The sequence below is a fragment of the Watersipora subatra genome, chromosome 3 (genome assembly GCF_963576615.1).
Source record: "Watersipora subatra chromosome 3, tzWatSuba1.1, whole genome shotgun sequence".
Classification (NCBI taxonomy): domain Eukaryota; kingdom Metazoa; phylum Bryozoa; class Gymnolaemata; order Cheilostomatida; family Watersiporidae; genus Watersipora; species Watersipora subatra.
This window is the reverse complement of record NC_088710.1, coordinates 2,953,158-2,980,880: the sequence shown is the minus strand read 5'-3', so window position 1 is coordinate 2,980,880 and position 27,723 is coordinate 2,953,158. Positions and strand designations below refer to the sequence as shown.

General features: G+C 37.9%; 2 protein-coding genes across 2 annotated transcripts in view; one reads left to right on the top strand and one right to left on the bottom strand.

Annotated features, from left to right (window-relative positions):
• The window catches only part of LOC137389914 (protein HIRA-like), a 38,225-nt gene extending 26,880 nt beyond the window's left edge, over nucleotides 1-11,345 (top strand). The window contains exons 18-24 of the mRNA XM_068076094.1: nucleotides 1,891-2,039; nucleotides 2,524-2,685; nucleotides 3,035-3,214; nucleotides 4,303-4,419; nucleotides 7,856-8,019; nucleotides 8,113-8,246; nucleotides 10,561-11,345. Of these exons, the coding sequence (XP_067932195.1) occupies nucleotides 1,891-2,039; nucleotides 2,524-2,685; nucleotides 3,035-3,214; nucleotides 4,303-4,419; nucleotides 7,856-8,019; nucleotides 8,113-8,246; nucleotides 10,561-10,683 (1,029 nt within the window). The 3' untranslated portion in view covers nucleotides 10,684-11,345. The remainder of the gene's footprint in view (nucleotides 1-1,890; nucleotides 2,040-2,523; nucleotides 2,686-3,034; nucleotides 3,215-4,302; nucleotides 4,420-7,855; nucleotides 8,020-8,112; nucleotides 8,247-10,560) is intronic.
• A 7-nt stretch (nucleotides 11,346-11,352) lies between these two features.
• LOC137389915 (kinesin-like protein KIF28P) lies at nucleotides 11,353-26,389 on the bottom strand. The gene is made up of 15 exons (XM_068076095.1): nucleotides 26,287-26,389; nucleotides 25,260-25,448; nucleotides 23,246-23,453; nucleotides 22,044-22,138; nucleotides 21,724-21,894; nucleotides 20,986-21,178; nucleotides 18,635-18,822; nucleotides 18,266-18,458; nucleotides 17,177-17,325; nucleotides 15,750-15,895; nucleotides 15,211-15,354; nucleotides 14,034-14,252; nucleotides 11,892-12,095; nucleotides 11,683-11,763; nucleotides 11,353-11,506 (listed from the first exon to the last, which is right to left on the bottom strand). The coding sequence occupies exons 1-15, from the start codon at nucleotides 26,387-26,389 to the stop codon at nucleotides 11,369-11,371; spliced, it is 2,421 nt and encodes an 806-aa protein (XP_067932196.1). The 3' UTR covers nucleotides 11,353-11,368.
• Nucleotides 26,390-27,723: the final 1,334 nt, after the last annotated feature.

Genomic DNA, 27,723 nt, shown 5'->3' with positions numbered 1-27,723 from the left:
TGCAACAAAAGTGAGATAACGCTTTAATTGCAATTGCTGCCATGTTTTTGCTTGAGCTGATAAACACCTCGCGCACGTGTTATCCTACTAGTAGAAGGAAAGGTATCCACATACAGTATTCACATGAATAATGTCACCAGCCACTATGTTGTTATATCTGTTGATTGTTTAGCAGTACTTAGGATTTTTACACGGACATCAAAGCATACAATTATTCTAGAAACACAAACCAGAAACTGATTGCAAATACAAAACTTAGCATAATTTGAGTTTGACTTGAGCTTTAATAAAGTTACACTTTTTTTAATTATAAAATATTGGCATCAACTTGTAAGGGATTGTGTTCTCTTGCAAATGGTGCATAATACAACAATCAATTTTAGAGCAACCGCAAATGGAAGTTATTTGTTAATGTTGTGGTCTCCCCATCAGAGATTACATAAAAATATTGTCGCGAGACCTGTTTGTTTGGAAACTCACTAGGGAGCGCTACATATAGTCCCATTGTCGTGTAACTCTTTCATAGACAGCACTGGCCTCGCGTATATGGTTCATTCTCTCATACACCTTTATAACAGCGCGCCTTAGTACCTATACAAACATATTGATTAGAGATCACAGAGGTAATAAATCCACTCACAGTTTTGGCACAAAAGTTTTAAGATATTGGGGTAACATTTTGTCAAAAGTGGAAACCAGTCAGTTTTTTTCACGCTGAATTGATGGCATAATATCACAGTTTCTAACTTTTCTATTTCTGGTTTAAGATAGATAAAACGAAAATTTGCAAAAAGGGATCTAAATGTATTTCTCATTGTCTAATTCTTCAGTATTAGGCCTAGATATTTCTGCTAAATATATGTTTATATTAGAGAATGTTCTTGGGGGTCTGCTTTTTGGTCAAACTGCAAAAATGATAATATTTTCCTTTTTCAGTCAGATTCACAAAAATAAAAATTAATAAACATTATTATTAGCTTAATAACAATATTAATAACATTATTGTTTGTCAAATGCATTGATTTATCATGTGCAGAATTTTTTGCTGATTCTAAACTAGTTTAAATTAAAGCTCTATGACAGAAATGTTCGACAATTAATTAATTCTATCAGGTAGAGTGAAATTCCTTAGCTAAAGACTAGTAACTAGTAACCCATAAGAATCTCGACTTATTTATTTTGGACCAATAGGATGATTTGCTGGAAATAACTGACTTTGCATTAGAAGTCAGTTATTTTCAGAATACACGCTAGAAAAGTCATTGCATTAAGTCAGTGTAAAAATAACTGGATTTGGAACCAAATCTATTTCTCCATTGCATTTTATGTTGGAAATACATTTGTTTGGAGCTAAAAGAAGTGCTTCATGCTAAAGCTTGAGGCTAGACTATTTTATCAGAGCAAAAATATTGAATTCAACAAAATATGAAAAAAACTGGTTTTGGAAATTAGCTGTTCATATGAACTTCTAGTTCCTGTAATCTCTGTAGCGATGTACCACCCTTTTGATTATCCAAGTATGCCGAAGAACTCACTTCTGCAGTTTTGTTATTGAATGATGCTAGCAAGGTTTATAAGCTTACTGAAGGTTTTTATAAGAAATACCCACAGTTTTGATATAAAACATTGAATCACTTAGTGAAAGCTGCACTCACCGAATTGGAATATAATAATGATTTTGAAAACGCTTAAAATATAATTTGATTGAAGTGATTCACTGAGATTTTTCTAGCATGCTACATACCTACTTACTATAACACAACTGAGACTACCAACATGTACATGCAGTACCATCCAGTTTGTTGCATTGTCTTGTAGCCAGTAATAAACAGAGACTCTAGTTGTAATAATAGCCTCAGCACCTCGCTGCATGCTACCCTCTTTTTGCAGATCTCAGACGAAGGCGATGTTATGTCCCTCACAGCCACTAATAACATAGCCGGTGGTAAACATAGCCTCAGCTCCCTTCAATGTGTCTATAAAGGCGTTTCCTGGTCAGCCGCGCTAAATAATTCGATAGTCTCTGTTCAAGCCAGCAGGTAAACTTTTTCATGCTAATTTGATTTTTGCTCCATTTCGTTGTGTTGCTTCAGTTGCGTTGCTAAGGAAGTACTTCATCAATACAGCTATACCTCATCATTTAAACTGATTGGTTTGCAAGCTTGACATTGCCTTCCAGTTAGCTTGATGCGCTTACTCATCAATTGTGCCGCATCTCAACGATGCCGTAAGGCTGAATGTTACTATGCATTACAAATACAGAGTAACTGTAACAGTGGGGTGTTTAGCAGTACTGGGTATTTTACCTTCCAGTAACAGCTGACTGACAGTATGTTATATTCACTTCTATAGACTATATAATCCTTTCTAAGGTTGCTACAGTAGGTTTTTATTACATCCTTATCATCATTATTATTATTATACGTATATATTATATTGTTGCTATCTCTTGTTTGCTCTATGATTATCTTGTAAGGTGGAACAGATTTATCGTTATCTGTAATTCATTCATTCATTTTGCAGGCATCTTGTGTGCGTGGGCTGCAAGGAGAAATCTCTTTCCGTATTTACAGCAGATGGACAAAGACTTCTACCTGATATTACATTAGACTCTGATATTTCTTACTTATCTGTATATAGAGACCATTGCATGGCTGTTACTAGTTCCTGCTTCTTATATTTATGGTGAGTTTTTCCATGTTCCATATATTACATCCTGTTTGTCATGTTGGTATGTTTAGCATTCCATATATTACTTCCTGTCTGTCGTGTTGGTCTGTTTAACATTCCGTATATTACTTCCTGTCTGCCGTGTTGGTCTGTTTAAAATTCCGTATATTACTTCCTGTCTGTCGTGTTGGTCTGTTTAACATTCCATATATTACACTTGCTTTAATCATTTCTATTAGTATATTTGCATTGTTCAAAGATGGTCACATTATAGCCTTATACAAAGACATAATACAAATGTATATGATCGGGTTGTTGTATGTTCTCTAGTGTTACGCATTGTTATCTTATTTTTCTTTCGTAGGAATTTTGAGTTGATGCAGTGCGTGGTGAATGCTGTGGACTTGTCTCACCTCGTCACCAAGGGACACAACTCTGTATCAACACTCTCCGTATCTCAGTGCTTCCTCACGCAGTCCCTCAGTCCCTGTCTAGTCCTGTCTGACTCGAGCTCATACATTTACCACACACGACTCCAGAGCTGGTAACTAATCATTTCTATTACAAGAAATATTGATGTCACTCTGTGAGTCTAGTACCTTGTGTCCTTGGCTATTATTACTTGCTCAGTTGTGTGAATAATCGAATGAAAACTTCTCATTGCTTCAAATGTTTTGGGCTTTTTCTTTCTGAAGGATTATGGCATTCTTAAAATGAATATTTATTTATCCCTGGCTTTTCAATCTTGTTGTTTATCATAACATCGTTTTATCGTATCTATGTTGTTCTCTAGGAGTAATTTTTCCTAAGCCATGCTCTTTAGAGATATCTTTTAGGTAGATATTTTATGCCAAATTTAAGGCCCGGCAGAGTACCCTGAATCTGCTCTTATAGTAGTGCTAGGTAGTAGGCTTATCGCTTTACTGCAGCTGTCTAACAATATCTGGAGTGTGTAAAAAACATGTACACACTATAAGAAAATAATGGAATTTAAAACATACTGCCATTTTTAAATATTCAAACCTAATGAAAGCCAAATTAGCATTAATCATGTCATCAGAAGCTTTACAATGTAAGCATGTATGAATAGGGTGACCATTGAAGGTTGTGTTCTCATTGGATTTGTATATGGTAGGTGACCATTGAAGGTTGTGTTCTCATTGAATGTGTATATGGTAGGTGACCATTGAAGGTTGTGTTCTCATTGGATTTGTATATGGTAGGTGACCATTGAAGGTTGTGTTCTCATTGAATGTGTATATGGTAGGTGACCATTGAAGGTTGTGTTCTCATTGAATGTGTATATGGTAGGTGACCATTGAAGGTTGTGTTCTCATTGAATGTGTATATGGTAGGTGACCATTGAAGGTTGTGTTCTCATTGAATGTGTATATGGTAGGTGACCATTGAAGGTTGTGTTCTCATTGAATGTGTATATGGTAGGTGACCATTGAAGGTTGTGTTCTCATTGAATGTGTATATGGTAGGTGACCATTGCAGGTTGTGTTCTCATTGAATGTGTATACGGTAGGTGACCATTGAAGATTGTGTTCTCATTGAATGTGTATACGGTAGGTGACCATTGAAGATTGTGTTCTCATTGAATGTGTATATGGTAGGTGACCATTGCAGGTTGTCATTTAAGAGAGCTGATGATACTGTAGAACAATATTCTAATAAGGAGACCATAAATAAAGCCCACTCACTCAACTCAGGAATAGTTTCCACCATCTCTAGCAAACTCAAAAGGTTGGCTTTTTCTCTTAGTACAATTAGCTTAAAGGTTGACTTGCAACAAAATTCACATTACAGTTATTTGATATGAAAAGATTCACCATGTCTTACTCTGTTGTGTTGTAGGTGCAAAATATGTGGAAATGCGATTACAAACTCTTAAAAGCTCAACAACGAACAGTTAATCGCAGCCACACGAGACCGTCGTAGTTTGGATTCTCTTTCCAAAACGGCTCAATTGTGACGTAGCTGTGGTAGATGGTTTCTGTTTACACTTTCATGCAACCTTATTCGTCGAAATATTTTCACAAATATACTTCACGCATTCAATAAAACCATGTCTATTGTTTTTACGCGTCTGTTTTATCGTCATCGTAATGCTGTCACTTATAGCAGTGATATCTTATAACTTGCCGTAAAAATTCGTTTAATTTTTTAGCCTTAGCTTGAAGGAGTACATATCATTGTCTGATAATCATGACGAGCCTGTCGGTCACTTGTGATAATCGAAAAGTGCTGCAGAAATTATTTGCGAAGTACTGGGTCACATGATCATATTACGACTTGCCGATTAAACCGAAACGAAACTGTAAAATAGCGAGCATCTATATTAGTTACGGGGTCTTCGGTAAAACCCAAAGTGTTTGTCATAAACTAGTGCTATGATAAGTTTTATATTGAGCTTTTTATTGGCCTTTCAATTCACGTGAGAACGTCACGTGACAAGACAATAACCAAATTTCATGACTGCGTCAAAGAAATAAAGAGATTCCAATCTACGGTGGCTTTTCGTTTTTGAGCTTTTAAGAGCTTGTAATCACATTTCCACATATTTGGCACCTACAACACAACAGAGTAAGACATGGTGAATCTTTTGATACCAAATAACTGTAATGTGAATTTTTGTGCAAGTCAACCTTTAAGGGCAGCTATCTCTGCACCCCAATGAATGGGGGCAGCTATCACTGCACCCCAGTAAATGGAGGCAGCTATCTCTGCATCCCAATGAATGGGACAGCAATCGCAGTGCCCCAATGAATGGAGGCAGCTATTATTGCCCCAATGAATTGTTCTCACTCTAAAATAGAGTGATTGTCTCATAAGATATATTAATAGAATAGACTAGACTTGAGGAATGTACTGTACTGCTGTATTCATAACAACTCGTACTCCGGCGCCCTTTACTCAGTCTTGCGTTAACATAAAAGGGTAGAAATAGATTGTGTGTTTCAATTTGATAAAACATTCTAAGATCATGAAAAAAAACACCAACATTCCGTATATTTTATTTGTACCAATATATATATATATATATAAATTTCAAAGTTTGTATATTCGCCTGTGTGACCTTCGGTATGTCCGGCTAAAGCTATTAAAATCTTTGAATTAAAATCTCGCATTTTGCTGGATTTTTACTCACGAGGATTGCAACCGCAGGTTTGTAATTCAATTGTCTAACCTCGAGTTTACGAAGGCTCCTATGATTCATAGGTCTTGCTATATACCGTATACACCCTTTTCCCGATTTCACACCCTAAATGGTTGAAACTCTATTACCGTAAATACCCGCGTATAAGACACACTTTTTTCTTATAGAAGTTGACCTAAATACCCACGTGCGTCTTATCCATGGATACTTTTATTATAAAAATTATGCATTTGTCATAATATCGAAATTTGTTATAAAAATTTCAATCCTACAATATTTATCTTTGCTGCCGCCATTGGACATCGTAAGCATGTTGACTTTCCTCATATTGCCGTCCTTGGAGAAAGTATACTTGTCGCGTTGCCGGGGATAAAGAGGAGGTCTGTATTGTGCTGCTTCAATTTTGATTTCACATTATTGGTTGTATGTCATCGGAAGGCGTCTAACATCAGCACCGATCGCTGTCACCAATCATTCGACATGATGAATGCCGAAGGATTTCACGAAAATTTATGTGATACACCAACGTTTCTATAAAAATTAATGGAAATTTAGGACCAAAATTAGGATGCGTCCTTTACACAGTTACAGTTGTCTATCGTTTTTGGGATCAAATATCCACTGCGTCCTATACATGGTATTGGCCTATACGCGGGTATTTACAGTAACTCTATGAAACAGTTTTTAGTAAGGTTCAATTTCTAAATCGCGTTTAAGGTCAATCTTTTTCATGCGGACAATTGTATTATCTCGAGTTGGAATAGTCTCTACATTCTTTCTCCGTTCGATCAGACAAAGACAGTCTGATATCTCATTTTTACATTTGTACCAGTGTCGAGAGGTACCAGTATCGTCGTATTCAAAGTTTTTATGGATAGCTTCTGGTGAAACAGTAACCTTTTCATACACACGCACTTCTATGCAAGAATTGTTATTATTAATTCTACATACTCAGGATTTATATTTTGTTTTCTCAGTTCATATTAATTGTATCATTACTAAATCATATTTTATTGTAATCGTAACAAAACAGACTTAATTTAGCTATTACTTGCTAAGTATTTCACATTTACATTTAAACACCTTTATGTAGTTGTTTTATTTTGTTTCTTAATTTATTGGACCTGTAGAAAACATTTTACACATTATATAAAGTTTAAAAGTTGCAGGCTTTGACAAAGTTTGAACACCTTTACAGTTGTTTTGTTTTTTCTCTTAATTTATTTAAACTGCACAAAACACTTTTCGCATGGTATGAAGTTTGAAAGTTAGAATGTTAACTTGTTACATGTTAAATAAAAGTAAATTTTCTGTGCAAAGACTTTTATATTACCCAGGCAACACCGGGCATTCATCTAGTCTTATCATAAAGATTAGAGTGGCAAAGGCTAGCCTACGCTATGGTTATCATCTAAAATATTCCAATGACGAGTGCAGTGATGAATTCTGGCCAAGATCGTGTAGAATAAAAAACACAGCAAGAACATTTCTTGTCTTCTATTTTACAAATTATAGCATAAAAAATTAAAGACTTCTTTTTGTTTGATCGAAGTCGAATTATTGGTCAACTTCCCGAGTTTTTTGGTCGAAATCCGATTTGGTTGAGATTGAAGACAACTAAAAACCAATGTATTGTTGTAATCCAATGTCAACTTTTGACCACTTGTTTATTTGTTTTATGCTAGCTTTGGGCTCATAGCAACACTACACTTGATGTACTCACATTCTGTATTGACTACACTTGATGTACTCACATTCTGTATTGACTACACTTAATGTACTGACATTCTGTATTGACTAAACTTGAGGTACTGACATTCTGTATTGACTACACTTAATGTACTGACATTCTGTATTGACTAAACTTGAGGTACTGACATTCTGTATTGATTAGACTTGATGTACTGACATTCTGTATTGACTACACTTGATGTACTGACATTCTGTATTGACTACACTTGATGTCCTGACATTCTGCATTGGTAAATCAATAATGCATTCTTGATGGCGTCTGTTTGACAGCACCCCTGTTAACTTGAATGGACTGTATAAGGCAGAGGTTGCTGTACATGACCTATGTACTTTGAGCCATATACAGAACCAGATGGCACTGTGTCGGGCAATGGGCAGCACTGCTGAGTACCGGACATGGCTGATAGCATATGTGAAATACCTCACCCACCATGGTATGTTATTTGTGTCGAGAGATGGTCAGTCCTGACAAGTTAGCACGAGTAGACATGTGTCTATATTTGTAGACTTGCACTTTATTATTGTAGAAAAGGAAACACTGCTCAGGGAGTTGTGCTCTCAATGCACTCAAACCGTTTATAAGTCTGTGCGGAGGGTGAATGAGACGCATTCAGATGCTGTATCCAAGGCGTCTAAACACAACGGCTCTACTCCACTCATGGTATGCTCGTGTTCGAGACTTAGTGCTACTTGCTAGCATTTGATTGTTTCTGATTAGCATGTGATACAAGCTTAGCTGGGTAGAAAAAGGTTTGTAGATTCAAGGCTTTCAGACACTTAATTCCAGCATGTTCATCCATGGATCTTACAATAATTTTTGTGCAAAAAATGATGCTGGCAATTGTCTCGCTACCATTGCCTTTGATGATCTCTAATTTTGTAAAATGACCGTAGATGTACCTGTGTGGCCTATGATGGGCAGGCACGTCGATACCTGGCATGTAGCCAGTTGCCACATCTGTAATATTCTGCAATATGTTACATAAAATTTTGTTTCTTTAGATAATCAATAACCAATTAAAAGGAAAAATAAGTGCAAACCAGGAGTTGTTTTCACAATATTAGACTCATCAAATATAAGTTTTAAAGCTGCTCTTGCAGTGCTGCTGCAGCCAGTCTTATGCTGACGCTGTTGAAAATCAAATACTTTCCTTTCTAAGTCAATAATTGATACATATCGTGATTGATCAGCGTGAACCATGTTTAATTGTATTGTATAATTAGTTTTTTCAATTTATTTACAAACAATTCAAATCTCTAAAAAACTTTACTGATAGAGGCTAAGCTCAAAAAATGAGCTATGAATATTTTTTAAGAATATAATTGGTTATTAGAGGGTTTTTAAGAGTTTAAGTTGAATACAATTGTTATTTCTATGTTTCATGATATTTCCTATATATCTTCATATCTCTCATCTTATATTTTGTCACTGAGAAACAAATTCTCAATTCCAATTGGTGGCTTAGCTAGAGACCAATCTTTGCAATTTATCAACTGTATTACTAAAATATTCATTACAATTTGTGCCACAAGTTACTGTCACCAGGACTGCTGTTACATGAAGTTCATAAAATAATCACTATAATAATTATCATAGCCTTTGTTGCTATATTGGGTTAGTATAGTACACCAGCTAGCCTCCTTTAAGTAGTACCAACTTCCCATAGGTTTCAACTGTTTGGAAAACTAAAGAGTTCAATCGACTCAACAAGTTTCAGTAGGGACAAGCCTATTCTACATGTATATAGGGTTACCGCTGGGCAGTGTTAATTTGAATTCGTCTCCACTTGGTAGGCATAAGTTAGACTTGTGCTTGGCCTAAGTAGGTGTGTGCTGGCTTTCGTAGGTTTTTGTAGCTTTTGCAAAAAATGATTTAATCAAGCAAAATTTTTGCTCGCTTAAAAAATCGGCTGGGCTTGTCTGTTGAATAATAGCTGTACTTTGACGTAACAAACTCTCACTTCATCAAAGGTAAAACAGCAATTCATTCAAAATATTTAGCTTAGAGACTAGCCTCAGGCCCCTCTCCTCCTTACTATAAGGTCCTAAATCACAAATTTTAATGATAACAATGCAGTGGTTGCCGGAACAATGCAATAAAATTCGATAGCTTTGCTTGAAACGTATGTTTAAAGTCTAATGTGCTACTGAACATTCTGCGCAAGATAAGAACGTACCATACTTTTCGGACTATTAGCCGCTACTTTTTTCTGACGATTTGAGCCATGCGGCTTATATCAGGGTTGGCTATTCTGTGGCTTTTTCTTTCACCGCTAGGGCGCATTAACCAGAATCTCCGGTTAGTGCGTCTCTAGCGGTGAAAGAAAATACGAAACAATGCCTAACGGTACTGTTCCATTAGACACTAGGTTAAAAAGCGTCGGTTAATACGAAACAGTGCCGTTAGGCACTGTTCCGTTTTAAACAGCAAAGTTGCTGTCACGTTAAAAAGCACTGTCCTGAGTTCTGCGGCCTATACAAAGGTGCGGCCTATGTATTGTTTTATTATCACTTTTTGGAAAATAAAGCAGATGCGGCTTATATAGGGGTGCGTGCGGTTTATAGTCCGAAAAGTACGGTAAATACACTCTGTCAAGTTAACCTGTAAAAGATACCATAAGATGTTTCGTTTGATTATTTGAAACACAGCTTATGAGGTCCAGTTTATTTTCAAAGTTGTAAAATTATGAAGTTTTTTTAAATGCCTGTAAATATGTCTACAGCAGTGTCATCAGTTTTTCTGACGTAGTATTTGTAAGAATAACAGAAGTTTGCTTTTGGTCTAGTTTAAAGCTAGGTTGCGGTTAATAGTAGCTTAGGTAAGTGTTGTCGGTAACTCAAAACCTTTCTTGATGATATTTCGAATATACCGGTATGCCACAGTTAGGTATGATGCGGTAGCCCATGACAAAGTGATTGTCACCAAATGACCATTGATCATTGAGCTATGTCATTGCGCTGTTTTTTTTTTACAGGATCTGGACAAAGTAAAACTTCTCAGGGACATTTTGCCCATAATTGGCTCAAATCTCAGCCTCCAGAGGCTCTACACAGAATTCAGGGACCTCCTAGATATCATGCAGTCTGGTCTCGGCTGAGTTAGGCTTGTGTTGTTGTCTGTCAACAAAGTTCTCGGGCTAGACAGCTATGCAATCATAGTAAAGCAATCTAGAGTGGAAGACTCAAACTCGTGTGACACTTTTATTCTGTCTTACAGCAGCGATCTACTCGAGACAGCAGCGATCTACTCGAGACAGCAGCGATCTACTCGGGACAGCAGCGATCTACTCGAGGCAGCAGCGATCTACTCGAGGCAGCTGGTCTCTTGTCATTTCAACTCTCTCCTCCTGTACATTTATTGGCATGCTTTGTGTACATATTTGTAAATGTCCATCTCGTGTAGCTAATTAGCAAGTCTCTTTTTATTATTCTTTTCATATTTGACATCGAATTTAGCCAACAGAGGGGTCTTTTGGCCAACTCTTTATTCAATTGATTATAATGTTCTTCATATATATTTCTATATGTGTCAGTTTGAAAAGTCTGCTACATTACTATGTTGCAAAAGATAAGTTCTACATTACTATGTTGCAAAGGTAAGACAGAATGGACAAGTTATGGCTGATTTCAAAGTGGGGAAAATTGAAAATCCTTCTAAAAGATTGGTGTAACGAAATGACTTCAATATCATAAAGTAATAGAACAACAACAATGGACGGAATATCTAGTATAAAACTTATAAAACATAACAGAGGGTGTTGCGCTTAAACGCAGTATGTCAGGTTAGCTGTTGCTCTCGTCTGCACTTGCTAGATATAGCTCTGTTTCCAAGTCATCAAGTTTTTTCCTAATAGCCTTCAATGGTCCTCTGTTGCAATCGCTACAAAACTCTCCTTCCTCTAGTATCTGTGTGATATCACCCTTAAAATAGGCAAAGAGTGCTAGGGTGTTGTGTAGTATACACACGTATACGTCACGCAGTTCTAGCTAAATTTTACCATCGCATTGACAATAATGCTCAACACACTATTTATCTTACATGTATTGAATATCTACAGAAGAGACAAGGCCTATACATGTAGCGATAGAGTACTTACCAAATAGTCCTTGTATAATGAATTTTCTGCTTGGTATGCTTGCAACTGCCAGTTCTTTCGTCTCAAGGCCTCGCTTGGGCTCTGCAAATACTCTCGACCATCATTCTAACATCGTGCATCGCTACTAATAATACCTTCAGGTAGCATTGCACTGCAGGCTGTATGGACATCAAAACAAATTGCTGTGTTTGGAATGATTAGGCACTCACCATTGATTTACTGGAGTCCCTCTGTACATCCTGGTAGCCCCAGATCTCGATGCACATGTCCATGTTAGAAACATAGTGCTCAAACTCATGTCCAGCATCCTTTATTGAGATCTTCTTACTGAATGCGTACCGAGGATTGATACCAGACACTTGATCCGTCTGGTAGGTTTGATGGAAGTCAAAGAACTTGAACTTGCACCAAGTCTACAGGTACGTTACATTATGATATGAGTTGTATGATATGAGTAGCATGATATGAGTTGCATGATATGAGTAGCATGATATGAGTAGCATGATATAAGTTGTATGATATGAGTTGTATGATATGAGTTGCATGATATGAGTTGCATGATATGAGTCGCATGATATGAGTTGTATGGTATGAGTAGCATGATATGAGTCGTATGATATGTGAAGCATGATATGAGTAGCATGATATGGTCGTATGATATGAGTCGTATGATATGAGTCGTATGATATGAGTAGCATGATATGAGTAGCATGATATAAGTAGCATGATATGAGTAGCATGATATGAGTAGCATGATATGAGTTGCATGATATGAGTAGCATGATATGAGTAGCATGATATAAGTTGTATGATATGAGTTGTATGATATGAGTTGCATGATATGAGTCGCATGATATGAGTTGTATGGCATGAGTAGCAGGATATGAGTCGTATGATATGTGAAGCATGATATGAGTAGCATGATATGGTCGTATGATATGAGTCGTATGATATGAGTCGTATGATATGAGTCGTATGATATGAGTAGCATGATATGAGTAGCATGATATAAGTAGCATGATATAAGTAGCATGATATGAGTAGCATGATATGAGTAGCATGATATGAGTTGTATGATATGAGTTGTATGATATGAGTAGCATGATATGAGTCGTATGATATGTGTAGCATGATATGAGTTGTATGATATGAGTAGCATGATATGAGTTGCATGATATGAGTAGCATGATATGAGTAGCATGATATGAGTAGCATGATATGAGTAGCATGATATGGTCGTATGATATGAGTCATATAATATGAGTCGTATGATATGAGTAGCATGATATGAGTAACATGATATGAGTAGCATGATATGAGTTGCATGATATGAGTTGCATGATATGAGTTGCATGATATGAGTTGTATGATATGAGTTGTATGATATGAGTAGCATGATATGAGTAGCATGATATGAGTTGTATGATATGAGTTGCATGATATGAGTAACATGATATGAGTAACATGATATGAGTAACATGATATGAGTAACATGATATGAGTAACATGATATGAGTCATATGATATGAGTCATATGATATGAGTCGTATGATATGAGTCGTATGATATGAGTAGCATGATATGAGTAGCATGATATGAGTTGTATGATGTGAGTTGTATGATATGAGTTGTATGATATGAGTTGTATGTTATGAGTTGTATGATATGAGTAGCATGATATGAGTAGCATGATATGAGTAGCATGATATGAGTAGCATGATATGAATTGTATGATATGAGTAGCATGATATGAGTTGTATGATACTAACTATGCACTTGTAGTATAATACGAGAGAAGCGAGATAAGTAGTACGATACTAGCACTATCACACTTATAGTCCTGTACTATTAGTATGACACATGTAGTACGATACTAGTAATATGATACCTGTAGTACGATACTAGCAGCACGACCAGCTCATTTCACCATGATGATGCGTTTGGCCTAAAGTAATGACTTAACTAAAAGTTGTCAGTAAGTGTCAGTGTAAGTGTGTAAGTACCGTGTGTTCAAATCTACCTGCGTAAAGTTGTTAGGGATGTTGCTGGCTTGAATGATCTTTATTTTGAAGTGTAGGTTCTGTCCCATCTAGAATATATAGGATATCAAACTTTACGCATTGTTTTACTTTTAGAAACAAATCACCCTGGTGCAAGCCTTGCATGGCGTGAATCAGACAAAGCACTCATATGATGCAGGATCTTACACAGTACTGAATGGTTACGCCACTATGAACTACTAGCTAGTGGTGATACCGCAATCAGTTGAAAGTAGCCTCAAGTCAAAAGTGCTTTCATCGATTTTATCTGTCTACTATGTTCATCTCAGCAGCCCTTTACAGCTGACTCACCAGGTCGCTAGGCTCTATAAATCCGTAATCAACGTCTTCATCGCCACTTGCATCGCAAGGAACTAGCTCAACTTCTAAGTGACCGACAGCCTCAGCATCATAATTCATGAGCAGCAGAGAATCTTGGTAGTCAGTCATGATGGACAGGCTGACCAATGGCACGACGACAACACCTACTAAACACTCTGTTTCAGGAGGTTCGTAGAATGGATCATCTAGCTGTAAGGAAGTAACAAATTGGGTTAATATTTTGGAGCAAAACTAGCGATCTGTTAAAGCTTAATTCATGTTTGACGGATCGAGTAGAATTATATAAAGGAAACCATCATGTAACCAGATTCTTCATATGGCTCATGAGTTAGTGTTGAACAGCTTGGTTATTCAAATAGAAATTATAGATATACATGAGTGAGTGATAATATGGTGCCATATATGATCACAGTCCTCAGGAGATGAACACACGGCCACAAAACATGCATATATACACACACATACATACAAACATACATCTGTATAGCAAGTAGCAAATTCTATGGCTGTTCTGTAATATAGAGGGCAGGAAACGAAACATTAATTGAAAAGCGATCGTGACCCAAAAGCCATTCTACTTTAACAAGTTCTGTTCTGAGGAATATATCGCTCGTCTGGAAAAAATTGATAAGGAGCAACTCGGAATCGTTGGAAAGGCAAGGTGCAAAATGAATGATAGTGGTCAACTCCTAATCCATTCAAAGCTTGGAAACCCAGTGATTTACACATACGCATATGTATATATATGTTGGTTTCTTAACTTGCGAATAAAAAACAAGAGCTTGCGATAAAAACATAAAAGAAATATCAAGTCTGTGAAAAGCTGTATTACAGTTGTGAGCTTTTACTGTTGCCAAGCATGAATTTGTTTAGTCTAATAAAGTTGTCATACTGTACTAGCTCCTCATCACATCATCATAGTTCATTCAAAAGAATTATTGCTAACAGGGTTGACAAAAGTGGCAGTCAACTGAATAGATGCAAGTCTTTGGTAGTGGAGGGAAGGGTCTTCGTTTTATGCAAAGAATGTAAATATATAATTGTAAATGATACAGCATTATATATCCTGGTAGAGATCTGACAATAAAATTGTACTAGTGAACTAGCTTATGTTACTATGTATGGCACATGGTAGACCTGCGCAGACCTCATCTAGTACATCTAACGCTGCCACCCCTTGTTCTTGGTACTTTATATACAAATCCATCATAATTCCATGTCTCTTAGTGAACTGGTCAGTTTTCCACAGATATGAGTTACCAGTCTGCTCATTCGTCATCTTTATGTACACCTGTTCAATCATAGCATACCATATGCAGCATCACAGCATGTAAAACCTGTGGTAGCAGAGAAAATACTTTAAACAGCAAGGCAGATTATTTAAAAATACCCATTGTCGCCTTCCACATGCCTTCTTCTGTCCACTTGCACGGATAATTTGGTGGTTTCTTCTTAAAAATTTAATGGCAATTTGTACCAATAAATGATTGTGATGATACTAATAAAAATACTAATTAATATACTAATCAATATTCTACTCAAAATAATAATAAATATACTATACTAATCAATATAATAATCTTTGTGGTTTTTAAAGGAACAGGCTCTTATCTGTTTTTTACACATTACTGCTGTAGCAACATTAGTTCTCTTCTGATATCTATTGTAAGTACCCAAGTCGCATACCTCTGTACGACCTTCAAGAAGACCTCGAGATAAGGCAGAGACGAGGAGTTGCTCAAACTTGCAGTGCTTGAAGAGCTCCGATGATATGGCATTCGCATCCCTGACCAGGGGAATTATGGTTAAAACCTCGTGCTTCAAATTCTCATCTAAAGAGAAAAAACAACTCCGAACTTCTTTAAAAAATAATTATCAAAACAAGAATTTAATAGACATTACACTTACAAAGAGAAGATCTATGATACAACAAGAGTAGAAAGAGAATTAAACAAATTTATCTAAGATTTTGTAAAGGTCAGTTTTATAGACTGTTGCATATGGAAAGGCCAAAATTGAGAATACTCATCTAGCAGTTTATACATGTACTTCAGATAACTAAGAAGGAAACCAACAAATCTCTGAAACTGAGTTTCTTCTGCCACTTTTCCATTATAACCTATATAAAAAAATAATGGGCGTGGCTTATTTGTTTGGAGCCGTGCGAGCTCCGATACATGCTTCCATTTGTCACGAAACTCTGTGAAGTAATACAGCTCTGTACTGTCAGAGTCATATAGCTCTACGAAGTTTCGCGACCAGAAACAAAAACGCCTGTTTCCAAACAAACCTGACCGACATATAGAATATTAGAATATTCATACTTCGCTCTCAATACCGCTCTTTTTTGCACTTACTTTCCGTCTTTACAAAAAGTTATTAGTGGCTTTTTGTAGGGAATATTTTGTCTTCTTTTAAATGGTGTATGATGCAACAATCAATTTTAAAGTGACTGTCAATGGGAGTAATTTTTTGCTGGTTAATGTTTCGGCCTCTCCATTACAACTTAAATAGCAATAGTAGGCGCGGCCTGTTTGTTTGGAAACAAGTGAGCTCCCATATATGCTTTCGTTGGTCGCGGGGCTCTGTGAAACTATACGGCTCTGAGCACACTAGACCGCCCAGGGTACTACTTTACACAGCATACTAGACTGCCCAGGGTACTACTTCACACAGCACACTAGACCGTCGAGGGTACTACTTCACACAGCACACTAGACTGCCCAGAGTACTTTACACAGCAAACTAGATTGCCCAGAGTACTACTTTACACAGCACACTAGACTGCCCGGGGTACTACTTCCACAGCACACTAGACCGCCCGGGGTACTACTTCCACAGCACACTAGACTGCTCAGGGTACTACTTTACACAGCAAACTAGACTGCCCAGGGTAATACTTTACACAGCACACTAGACTGCCCGGGTACTACTATACACAGTTATAATAGTTATAATTATAATAGTTATAATTAAAAATACAATATATTCTGAATTGTTTGAATATTTGTTGAATTGTATAAAACAATCTTTACATCATTCTTCAACAGAAAATGTGTCTGCGTTCATTTATGAAGTAGGAGACAACTCCGAAGAAAACACTCAGTGCTCACCTCCCTCTATGCTCTCTACTATCCGCTTGTCTAGTTCACTCCGGGCAAATTCATAGCTAATAGCCTTCATCGATTTTCCCTCCTTCTTGTATTTGGCAACCTTTCTTGGATCAGCCACAACAAATATGGCTTTCCCCTCGAAACAGACTCTATAGAAATAGAGTTCATGTACAGTTTAAGTTTGGGAATGCGAATGCTTACTGAAGATAATATTAAACATTCAACTAGCAGCTTTAGGTCAAATGTCAAAGCTAGAATGTCAGAGAGCATTGAGCAATCTAAATCACAAATAATATGTGAATGTTTTAAAAAATGAACCTAAACTCAGTGGCTTCCTAATTTAGCTTTGAACTCAATTCGTCTTTAAAATGAGTGCAAACCGCATCAACAGCCAAACTTCAGCATAAAACTGTCTGTAGGAGGCACCACGGAATATTAGTCAGACAGTATATAAAGTATATAGTATCAGTCAGACAGTATATAAAGTACATAGTATCAGTCAGACAGTATATAAAGTATATAGTATCAGTCAGACAGTATATAAAGTACATAGTATCAGTCAGACAGTATATTAAGTATATAGTCTCAGTCAGACAGTATATAAACCAATTAAGTAGGCTTTTGTTTATTTTTGGTAATTTCTAACTACACCAAGAGACTAGTTTCCACTAGGCACACATAAAGCACCTAGTCATATTGTCACAAGCATCACACACTCGCCTTTACTTGTCACACGCATCACACACTCACCTTTACTTGTCTTTCTCTCTCTCACACACCCCACACACACACATACACACACCCCCCCCCACACCCCAAACACACCATGCACACCATACGCACACCATAGGCACATACATGCACACATCACACACCATACACACAAACACCCAAACACGCACAAACACCCAAACACACGCACAAACACACGCACAAACACACTCACAAACACACTCACAAACACATGCACAAACACACGCACGCACACACCACACACATCTTTATTAGTCATACAAATCACACACTCACCTTTACTTGTCACACATATACGCACTAATAATGACCTTATTGAAATACACCTCTTTATACCTGTCATTATGATGTAACGACTTCTTCTCAGAGATCTCCCTACCATTGACAAAGACCTTTCCTTGTATTGGAGTTATGCTCATTTTTCCATCTGTATATTTGGCAGCCGCATGTTTTTGGTAGTAACCAGGCCCAGAGAGGGTTATGTCAGCTAGAGGGTCCGCTCTCTGGTTTCCTATTGTGCTCACCTCACCTGTACATGAGAAGTAAGATAAGGTCAAGGCGGAGATCCCTGTCCTAACAATGCAGTTGCTTATTCTGTCAAAAAAAAGCAGATTGCCTAAAACAATTCATCACATATCCACCATAAGTTCTTACAGAGCCGGCTTACTGCGACAACCAATCTAGTAAAAGAATTATGTAAGACACCTTCTGGAAGAAAGTGGATGATTTTGGCACAGAGACTTAGGTCCTCGTTCAGATTCCAGAGGTAAGGAACCCGCTCCTTCCTTTTTTCCTCCTTCTCCAACTCATCAATTCTCTCCTGTTGTTTTTGTTGCTCAGACTGCAGACGCTCAGACCAAGACTTGCGAATGTCCTGCATCTCCTGCTTGTATCTGCATAAATCACCGAGACCACCCAGTAAGTAATTCTGTATGTAATATAGCTACAACCACCATGTATGTGATAGACTAGACTCTGTCAACTCTTAAACTGAGAAGGTTGGCTGCTGGTTCACCCCGCAATCCCTTGCACAACCTGAAGCTAGGTAAAAGGTATACACTTTAATTACACACAGCTAGTTCTGTACGCTGTAGTGAGCTCAGTGTATAAATAAAACAGAGGCAAAGTCAACTTGACACTAGAAGGTTTTATGCAGCTATATGTACTTTCAGAGCATATTACTTCAAATGGAGTAAAGGCTATAATATGACTCGTTAAGCTGAGGATTGTGTCTGATATGATGAGGGAGGTAGAACAGATATACACAGACAAATGGGTCAAAGATTAGGTCACCTGCCATAGCCTGTTTTTCTCTAGTTGTTGAGTGTAGGCAGTTCATGAGTATAAACTATAAAATATCGTTTCCATCGCTATAAGTTACATTATTTCGCAAGGCAGTTATGGGTGCTTCCTTGTTTAACAATACTAAAGATTAATAGTCAGCGAAAGAAAAATAAAAAAACTTGTTATTCAAGCAGCTGCGTTGACTCACCAAGCATTGAGCTATCCGCACCGCAAATAACACGTGGATGCTATAAAAACATAGCTAAACTAAGTGGCTTCCTCCAAATTTAGCTTTAGATTCAATTAATTTTGATAATGAATACAAATTACATTGACAGTAAAATTTTTACGCAGTATACAACCTGGGTTAATTAATTATTGAAGCATAATTAATTAACCCAGAACATGTGTTTGTATTGATCGGGCGTTAGCGCGATCCCGGGCATTGTTGATTATCTAGAATCCTAGTTTATTATTAGCGCTCTCTAGGTTTAACAGCACCGATTGTCACAAAAAAGCGCAGCTTCAATGGCAGCGAAAGGGATCGACTACCTAAGGCTAAATAATAATTGTGACATCACATTTTGAGAACCTGAACCAAGTGGTTTTTTTTGCAGGACATACTTTTGACACCCTGTTTTTCATAGTTCTATTATTCTTTGTGTATTGAATATAGGCTCATTCGAAAGCCAAGACTGATTTGAGAAGACAACACAGAATATCAGTCGAACACATTTAGGTATTTAAATTGGCATGAGATTCCTATCGAGCCAGTCAAACAAGGACCAGTCATATATGCTTGTATAGCTGTGTGTTTCCTTTATCCTTTGAGAGTATTTGTTTTAAATGCCATTTCAATAACTTTCATATGTACAACTGTTTATATCCATTCATCTGTTTGTACACATCATTATGTGAGACAGAATTTTTAGATTAATACGTTTTGTAGTTAGAGCCTTCGCTTCGCTTGAAGTCAATTTACCTGAAAAGAATGAAAAGCAGAGTCAAACGTTCAAGTGACTTCATAAAGTTAAAATGGCATCTTTAACTGCGCAAAGAAAGCGCGCCAGTCTTTGGGGCCACAAGCTAATCTCTCCGGTTAATACCTTGATTTATTTTTGTTGGAATTTAAATGAGCTGCTACTACATGAATACTCTCAACATAATTAAAACTACTATAGTTATCGGCCACAAGAGACTTCTAGCAACATTTCACAATACATACACACATACAGCCATCTCTCACCACACACCAGCAGCTATCTCTCACCACACACCAGCAGCTATCTCTCACCACACACCAGCATCTATCTCTCACCACACACCAGCAGCTATCTCTCACCACACACCAGCAGCTATTTGTCACCATACACCAGCAGCTATCTCTCACCACACACCAGCAGCTATCTCTCACCACACACCAGCAGCTATCTCTCACCACACACCAGCAGCTATCTCTCACCACACACCAGCAGCTATCTCTCACCATACACCAGCAGCTATCTCTCACCACACACCAGCAGCTATTTGTCACCACACACCAGCAGCTATCTCTCACCACACACCAGCAGCTATCTCTCACCACACACCAGCAGCTATCTCTCACCACACACCAGCAGCTATCTGTCACAAAAGAGACGCTTTCATCAGTCACCAGCCATTTGTCATAAAGTCTCTTCAGGTAGTGCTTACAAAGCACCCACAGCCACTTGTCACATAGCAGTGTAGAGTGAGTGTTACGAGTGATAAAGATCTCATAGAATAATGTAGACCTCTCTATCTCTTCCTCATGTTCAGCCTTGGCCTTTGCAAGTTCCTCAGCATTAAGGGTCGAAGTACCTCTCGAGCGAGACAACTCCAGTTCACGCAGAAGAGCCTCTTTCTCACTCAAGAGCTGCTGAACTAGCTTGTCCGTTGCCATTTCATTCACTCGCGCATTATTTCTTATTTTCTTTGTTCGATCGGCTGAAGGCAGAGGTGCAGTAATGCACTAAAATGCTAAACGTCGTAATATAATTAAACAGATTAATTTTCAAGCATGAATATAGTACCATTTAATTTTATGAGTACAGAAGTGTGAGAGATGACAACTACTAATGATGCACATTCTTTTGCACAATCGCAACAGGTTTAAGTAAAGCTAGCAGAGACTTATCCAGCAACGTGACTGACGACTAGAAGTTTATACTAAAACAAATCTCGCAGACTTCAAAAATTGTGTAACAATAAAGCCGCTTTGAGCTGATCATAAAGAAATACTAATTAAAATAATCAATAATACTCAACATCAATACATGGAAATAAAATTGACGACACATTTAGAGTGTAAAGAGCAGAACATGGCTGGTGAGAGAATAAGCAGAAGGTTACAGACTACGTAGGGTCTATTTACTACTAGTAAGAACTTAAATAAACCGGTGAAGTAGAAAGTAGGTAATAACAAGCATGGAGTGACTCAGCAGTAACTTACACTATGCTAAACTTACTGAGCGCAAGAGGAGATAACTAACCATATTTAAGTGTTGACAGAGACTGCTCATAGTTCTCTGCTGCTGGACTGATGGTTGCTACCATGGTGGTCCTAGAGTTGCCTCCTAACGCATTCTTCAGTAAGAGAGTCAGCTTGGAGTCCCTGAAGGGCACATGCCACTTTCCTGTACCTTGCTGGTTTTTCACGAGAGCTAAAGAGATAGAAAGTAATGATGACTTGACGACTTCTATCATAGACATCTAAAGACTAATAACAATTCATCATAGACATTTCATGACTAATAACAATTTATCATAGACATCTAATGACTAATGAATTGTCGACAGCTACGCCACCTACCTTCTAAAACGCTGCCGAGAGTGGAGAGAGACTGATTAATCTTTGTACTTTCTTTAAATCGATCTCCTTCAGAGCCAGTCTGTTTCTGTCGTTCACTAAATGTTAGGATTAAAGAATATTTTAGATACTAAAGCTATTGAGCATAGTTTGTAATCCAAATGTTTGAATAACTGCTGTTCAGCGATTTTAAAGTGACACTGTTTTACAGGGACATTGTGCCCGATATATCAACTGCTTTTATAGAGATGGGAACAGGCTAACTAGCTAGTGACTTTATAAGTGTTAGACCTTGTGTAGCCTTAGCACCCATTGTAGCATATTAAGTATTACATGATAAATAATTCAGTGGCTAAGGCATTGATAGATCTATAGCTACTTTTATGGAAAAAAAACATTGTCACTAGTCAGCTTCTAGAAAGCGATATGGGAAATTGATAAATTAACCAAACTGTTTTGAGAGAGAGCGAAAGATAGAGAGAGATAGAGAGAGAGATAGAGAAAGAGATAGAGAGAGAGATAGAGAGAGATAGAGAGAGAGAGAGAGAGATAGAGAGAGATAGAGAGAGAGATAGAGAGAGAGATAGATAGAGAGATAGAGAGAGATAGAGAGAGATAGAGAGAGAGATAGAGAGAGATAGAGAGAGGTAGAGAGAGATAGAAAGAGATAGAGAGAGGTAGAGAGAGATAGAGAGAGAGATAAATAGATAGAGAGATAGATAGAGAGAGATAGAGAGAGGTAGAGATAGATAAAGAGAGATAGATAGAGAGATAGATAGAGAGATAGATAGAGATAGAGAGAGAGATAGAGAGAGAGATAGAGAGAGATAGATAGATAGAGAGATAGATAGATAGAGAGATAGAGAGAGATAGAGAGAGATAGAGATAGAGAGAGGTAGGGAGAGATAGAGAGAGAGATAGATAGATAGAGAGATAGATAGAGAGAGATAGAGAGAGAGATAGAGAGAGGTAGAGAGAGATAGAGAGATAGATAGAGAGATAGATAGAGAGATAGATAGAGAGATAGATAGATAGAGGTTATGGTTGCTGCCGGCTACCCAGGGTTTATATTAAAGAAACCAACGAGTAGGACAGTATCAAGAGGTCCTAGTTCACTTGAGCATTAAATACAGAGACCAAGCGGTAATTGTCTACAACAGGAAAGAGTCGTGTCTCTTGAAGTGAGTTCTAGTGAATCGACTGACCTGCCTGCCAAGTCAACCAGGTTTAAAGCAGCCAATTTTGTGACGTTACTCGGAAAGTTCTGTCGGAGTTTAATGGTTACCATAGTATGAGCTCTGCTGCTTGTCTCGTTCATCTTTGTGGCAGCAAGGCTACGACTGCGATCTCCTTCGGCAAGACTCGAGTTTAGAGCTTGATAGTCAGCAACAGGCCTCTCAATCAATCCGTCAGCTGTGAGCAGAAAATAGCTTTGTCTAGGTTTCAGAAGAAGCCTTGTACCATGGAGGGGAGACCGTCATAGTAAATAGAGAATAATCTTGCAAATTAAACGTTCAAGATTGCTCATATGAATTACACTAGCTGTGCTACTGGCGTTGCCGGGGTATTAAAAATCAGCTCATGAACAATGAGATGTAATGAGAGTTGCCTCCACTTGCTATTAGCCTGGCACATATGCCGATGGATAAGCTTACTAGTAAGAGCTACCAGCTTCTCGTGACGTTAAGCAATCACCCGGCGTCATGACCTAAAGCGGTAGAGTATTTGCTCCCATATAGCGACATATATCGCCTTGCAAATCTATCAAGCTCGTGTAGCTAACTTAGGGCAACGATCTGGTAAACGGGAGGTTCCAAGATCAAATCTTCTGCAATACGGATTATTTAATCCATGATTGCAATAGCTACATGTATAGCTGGACATATACAGCGATGACCAACTCTGAGAAATATATATATAGATTTTTTAAAAACTCAAACCCATTCAGAAACATGAAAAAACAAAAGAAAAAGATATATGCTACCCTTTACCTAGCTGGTATCAGTAAGAGATCATCAATCACAAGCACCTAATTGCTAACCTGCAATACATAGTCTCTCTGCAGTCTATTTACAGCAGTATGTCTAGGAAATGCTTACAGAGATTTATGTAACAAACTCTAGTCAGTTGATCAACATCTCGAGCAGAATAAATAAAGACTATTACGTAGGCAGTCGCACTAGTGGAGTAGTTATGGGCGGTAGTTATGGGCGGTAGTTATGGGTGGTAGTGATGGGCGGTAGTGATGGGCAGTAGTTATGGGCAGTAGTGATGGGCAGTAGTGATGGGCGGTAGTGATTGGCGGTAGTGATGGGCGGTAGTGATGGGTAGTAGTGATGGGCGGTAGTGATGGGTAGTAGTGATGGGTAGTAGTAATGGGTAGTAGTGATGGGTAGTAGTAATGGGTAGTAGTGATGGGTAGTAGTGATGGGTGGTAGTAGTAATGGGTAGTAGTGATGGGCAGTAGTAATGAGTAGTAGTGATGGGTAGTAGTGATGAGTAGTAGTGATGGGTAGTAGTAATGGGTAGTAGTGATGGGTAGTAGTAAAGGGTAGTAGTGATGGGTGGTAGTAGTAATGGGTAGTAGTGATGGGTAGTAGTGATGGGTAGTAGTAATAGGTAGTAGTAATGGGTAGTAGTGATGGGTAGTACTAATGGGTAGTAGTAATGGGTAGTAGTGATGGGTAGTAGTGATGAACAGTAGTGATGGGTAGTAGTGATGGGTAGTAGTAATGGGTAGTAGTGATGGGTAGTAGTGATGGGTAGTAGTGATGGGTAGTAGTAATGGGTAGTAGTGATGGGTAGTACTAATGGGTAGTAGTAATGGGTAGTAGTAATGGGTAGTAGTGATGGGTAGTAGTAATGAGTGGTACGATTATTCTTAGATATGGAAAGGTGGTTGAGTGGTACAGATATTAGCACACTTGGTTTGAAATTTGAGTATCCTGGTATTTTCCCGGGTATTCCCCATGCGGTGCACACTTTTTCCGATTGCTCTTAGCGTTGCTTCTGTCAGATGGACACAACTCTCATTATAGTACAGATTATTACTAACTCCCATACGGTATTTTTAGCACCAAAAGCGATGCTTAATGGCTGGCGGAGGAATGTAAATGAGAACAGAGCAGAAAACCCGAGTCTCGCTTCACGATAAAATGGTTTCACTTGACTAGCTAGACTTCAGCTTCCAATCTAAGATGTACGCAGCCAAACACTCACCATAAAAACCATTCTTTCCTTCTCGCACCTTGAGAGAAGGCTTTTCCTTGCTTTTTTTGCTTGAGAGCAAGTCTCGTACTTCTTCGTTATATATCTCGAGCATGCTAAATGTCACTTCACAGGACACTCCAGGTTCTGTCCTGCTGTTGACTTGCCTGAATAATTCTGAGCATATCCTGGGCACCAGACCTTACATACAGTAAGAATTCAATGAGTATACTTTTATGATTGAATAGTGTGACAATATATGCCCACAGGCTATCCCTACTGCTCGCTATACAAACAGTGTATCTATCACGAGCTCCTTATTCAAGACTATCAGTAAACTACACCAGTTCTCCACTAGGAGAGGAATTAAGACAGCGCAGGCAGCGGATGTCCTGATGTCTGTCTAATATCACCGTAACCAAAGATCAGTGTGGAAATGTTAATTATATATATTATGCTCACAGGCTATCCATTGGAACAACAAGCTTGGAGCTCAGCAAACTATTATGTAATGACCATATATGGTAAATGTAGTCATAAGCTCTGTGCCATACTAGCTACTACGTGACATTATTCAATTACTGCCTTCATTATTGCCTTAAGTTCATCAGTACATCATGATGGCACCATGGTTAAACTGCCAAAAAGGGTTCCTACAAGACTTGATATATTTGCAAACATTTAGGTAGAGAGGATAATTTAGAGGGTAGCTTGCTGGCAAGTGTGATATGGCAACTGTTGAAAATTACTGCCCTGTCATATTTCAGGTTTGCCATGTTTGATGTTTTTCTGAGAGAAGATGACACAATCATGCCTATATAAAATTGCTCAAGAAATTGAAACGCCTCAGTTACCCATCATGTTGTAATTGTACCAGCAAGTCTTATTTTAGCGAGTCAACATTATATCACTTCACTAATAATTGGGGCTGCAGATTATTAGTGAATTCTAGCCATAGACTGCTATTTACTGGGTGCAAAGGCTACCAACCGACTTCTACTGACTAGTCTAAAAACCTAAAGCTGTGCAGCAAACCTACCAATGTTAGCTTCATATCCCATGATTGTATATGATTTTCCACTGCCCGTCTGACCATAAGCGAACAAGGTGCAGTTGTATCCTTTCCAGGCATTGACTAGCATCTCTCGTCCTACCTCGTTATAAACTGTCTCCTGTAGACAGATGGCAACAGGTGATACCACCTGACAACCATTAACATAGACAGATGGCAACAGGTGATACCACCTGACAACCATTAACACCTAGTACCAGCACTGTAGACCAGCTATAAATTGTGAAACACAGTTTCAATATTGCACTAAAAAGCTACATGTATCTTGATTTGAACTGAAATAGGTTACAGGATAGTCCAGCATTCATCAACAGCTATGGCAGCATCCACCAAATGTGATGAGTATCCAAGTACCTATTATCTACTACGATACTTACTCTTGAGACCTACTCTTGACTTCTGTGCGAAGCAACCATCTTAAACTAAGGAACTCATCAGGAATAGAAAAGATAGAACTAAAACTCTCCTTGTTATCAGCAGTGCTGCCAGCTTTCAATAACAAGGAAAGAACTGTATCTCTGAGCATCAAGGGAAAATAACTCCCAAATAAATATGTTGTTGCATTTCAGCCTCTAGATTGAATAGAAACATATCAACACAATAAGGAAATACTGTGTGAGGACATCTGCAACGTAAACCGTGTAGAACCTGAAAAGCAACCTATTGTATTATTAAGATATAATTCTGACTACAGCATTACACATCCAACGTTTCTTGACCTGTATCTCCCACCCTTGACCCTGCTTTACCTGGTCAGCGTATTTAGAGTCAGTTGGTTGAGCATAGCCTTTGCGGTCTAACTTAAAACCATCATGGGACCAGAATGAGCGATCGTATGTGAAGCTATGAGAGTTCTTTTCATCCTTGGTACCACCATCTCTGAAAGATACGAATATAACTGTTTTTCAAAGTTTGCATGTAAGGTTTTGAAAACGGGAGTGTTAAAGATGCAAGAATTTTGTGACTGAAATTTTTCGAAATATCTATGGCTAACTGTTTAACATTATCTGGTGTGTCCCAGTAATCCAATGAATATAGTAAGGCTTTACACCTCCTGACAGTGATGAGGAAGTTATCATGGTCAGATAACTCTGAACTTAAAAAGCTCTCGCTTGCCTAACTGTCACTCAATAACACAGAGGTTCTACACAAGTTAGGAGGTCAGCCATGGGCAGATAATTCCTGCTACTTATTTAATGCTAGTATAGTAATTACTTATGGTTTAACCAATTTACTTTCTAAACATTCTGTTAGTTGTGGAGTTAAGGCCAACAACAGGCACTTTTCACAACCACATATTGGCTAACTTTCTACTAAGAAAGCAGAGCTGTTATAGAAATAATGAAAACAATTCCACTATCAAATTTATATACAGGACATCTAGTAAAAGCTAGTATGACCAGA

What these genes read in the sequence shown, in the direction of transcription:
- LOC137389915 (XM_068076095.1), bottom strand. Translation starts at nt 26,389, where the DNA reads ATGCTAGTCAATGCCTGGAAAGGATACAACTGCACCTTGTTCGCTTAT. An exon ending in CATGAGGAAGAGATAGAGAG is followed by an intron (nt 18,823 to 20,985) that starts GTCTACATTATT and finishes TGATTTATGCAG; the next exon opens with ATACAAGCAGGAGATGCAGG. An exon ending in CATCCACTTTCTTCCAGAAG is followed by an intron (nt 18,459 to 18,634) that starts GTGTCTTACATA and finishes TCTCATGTACAG; the next exon opens with GTGAGGTGAGCACAATAGGA.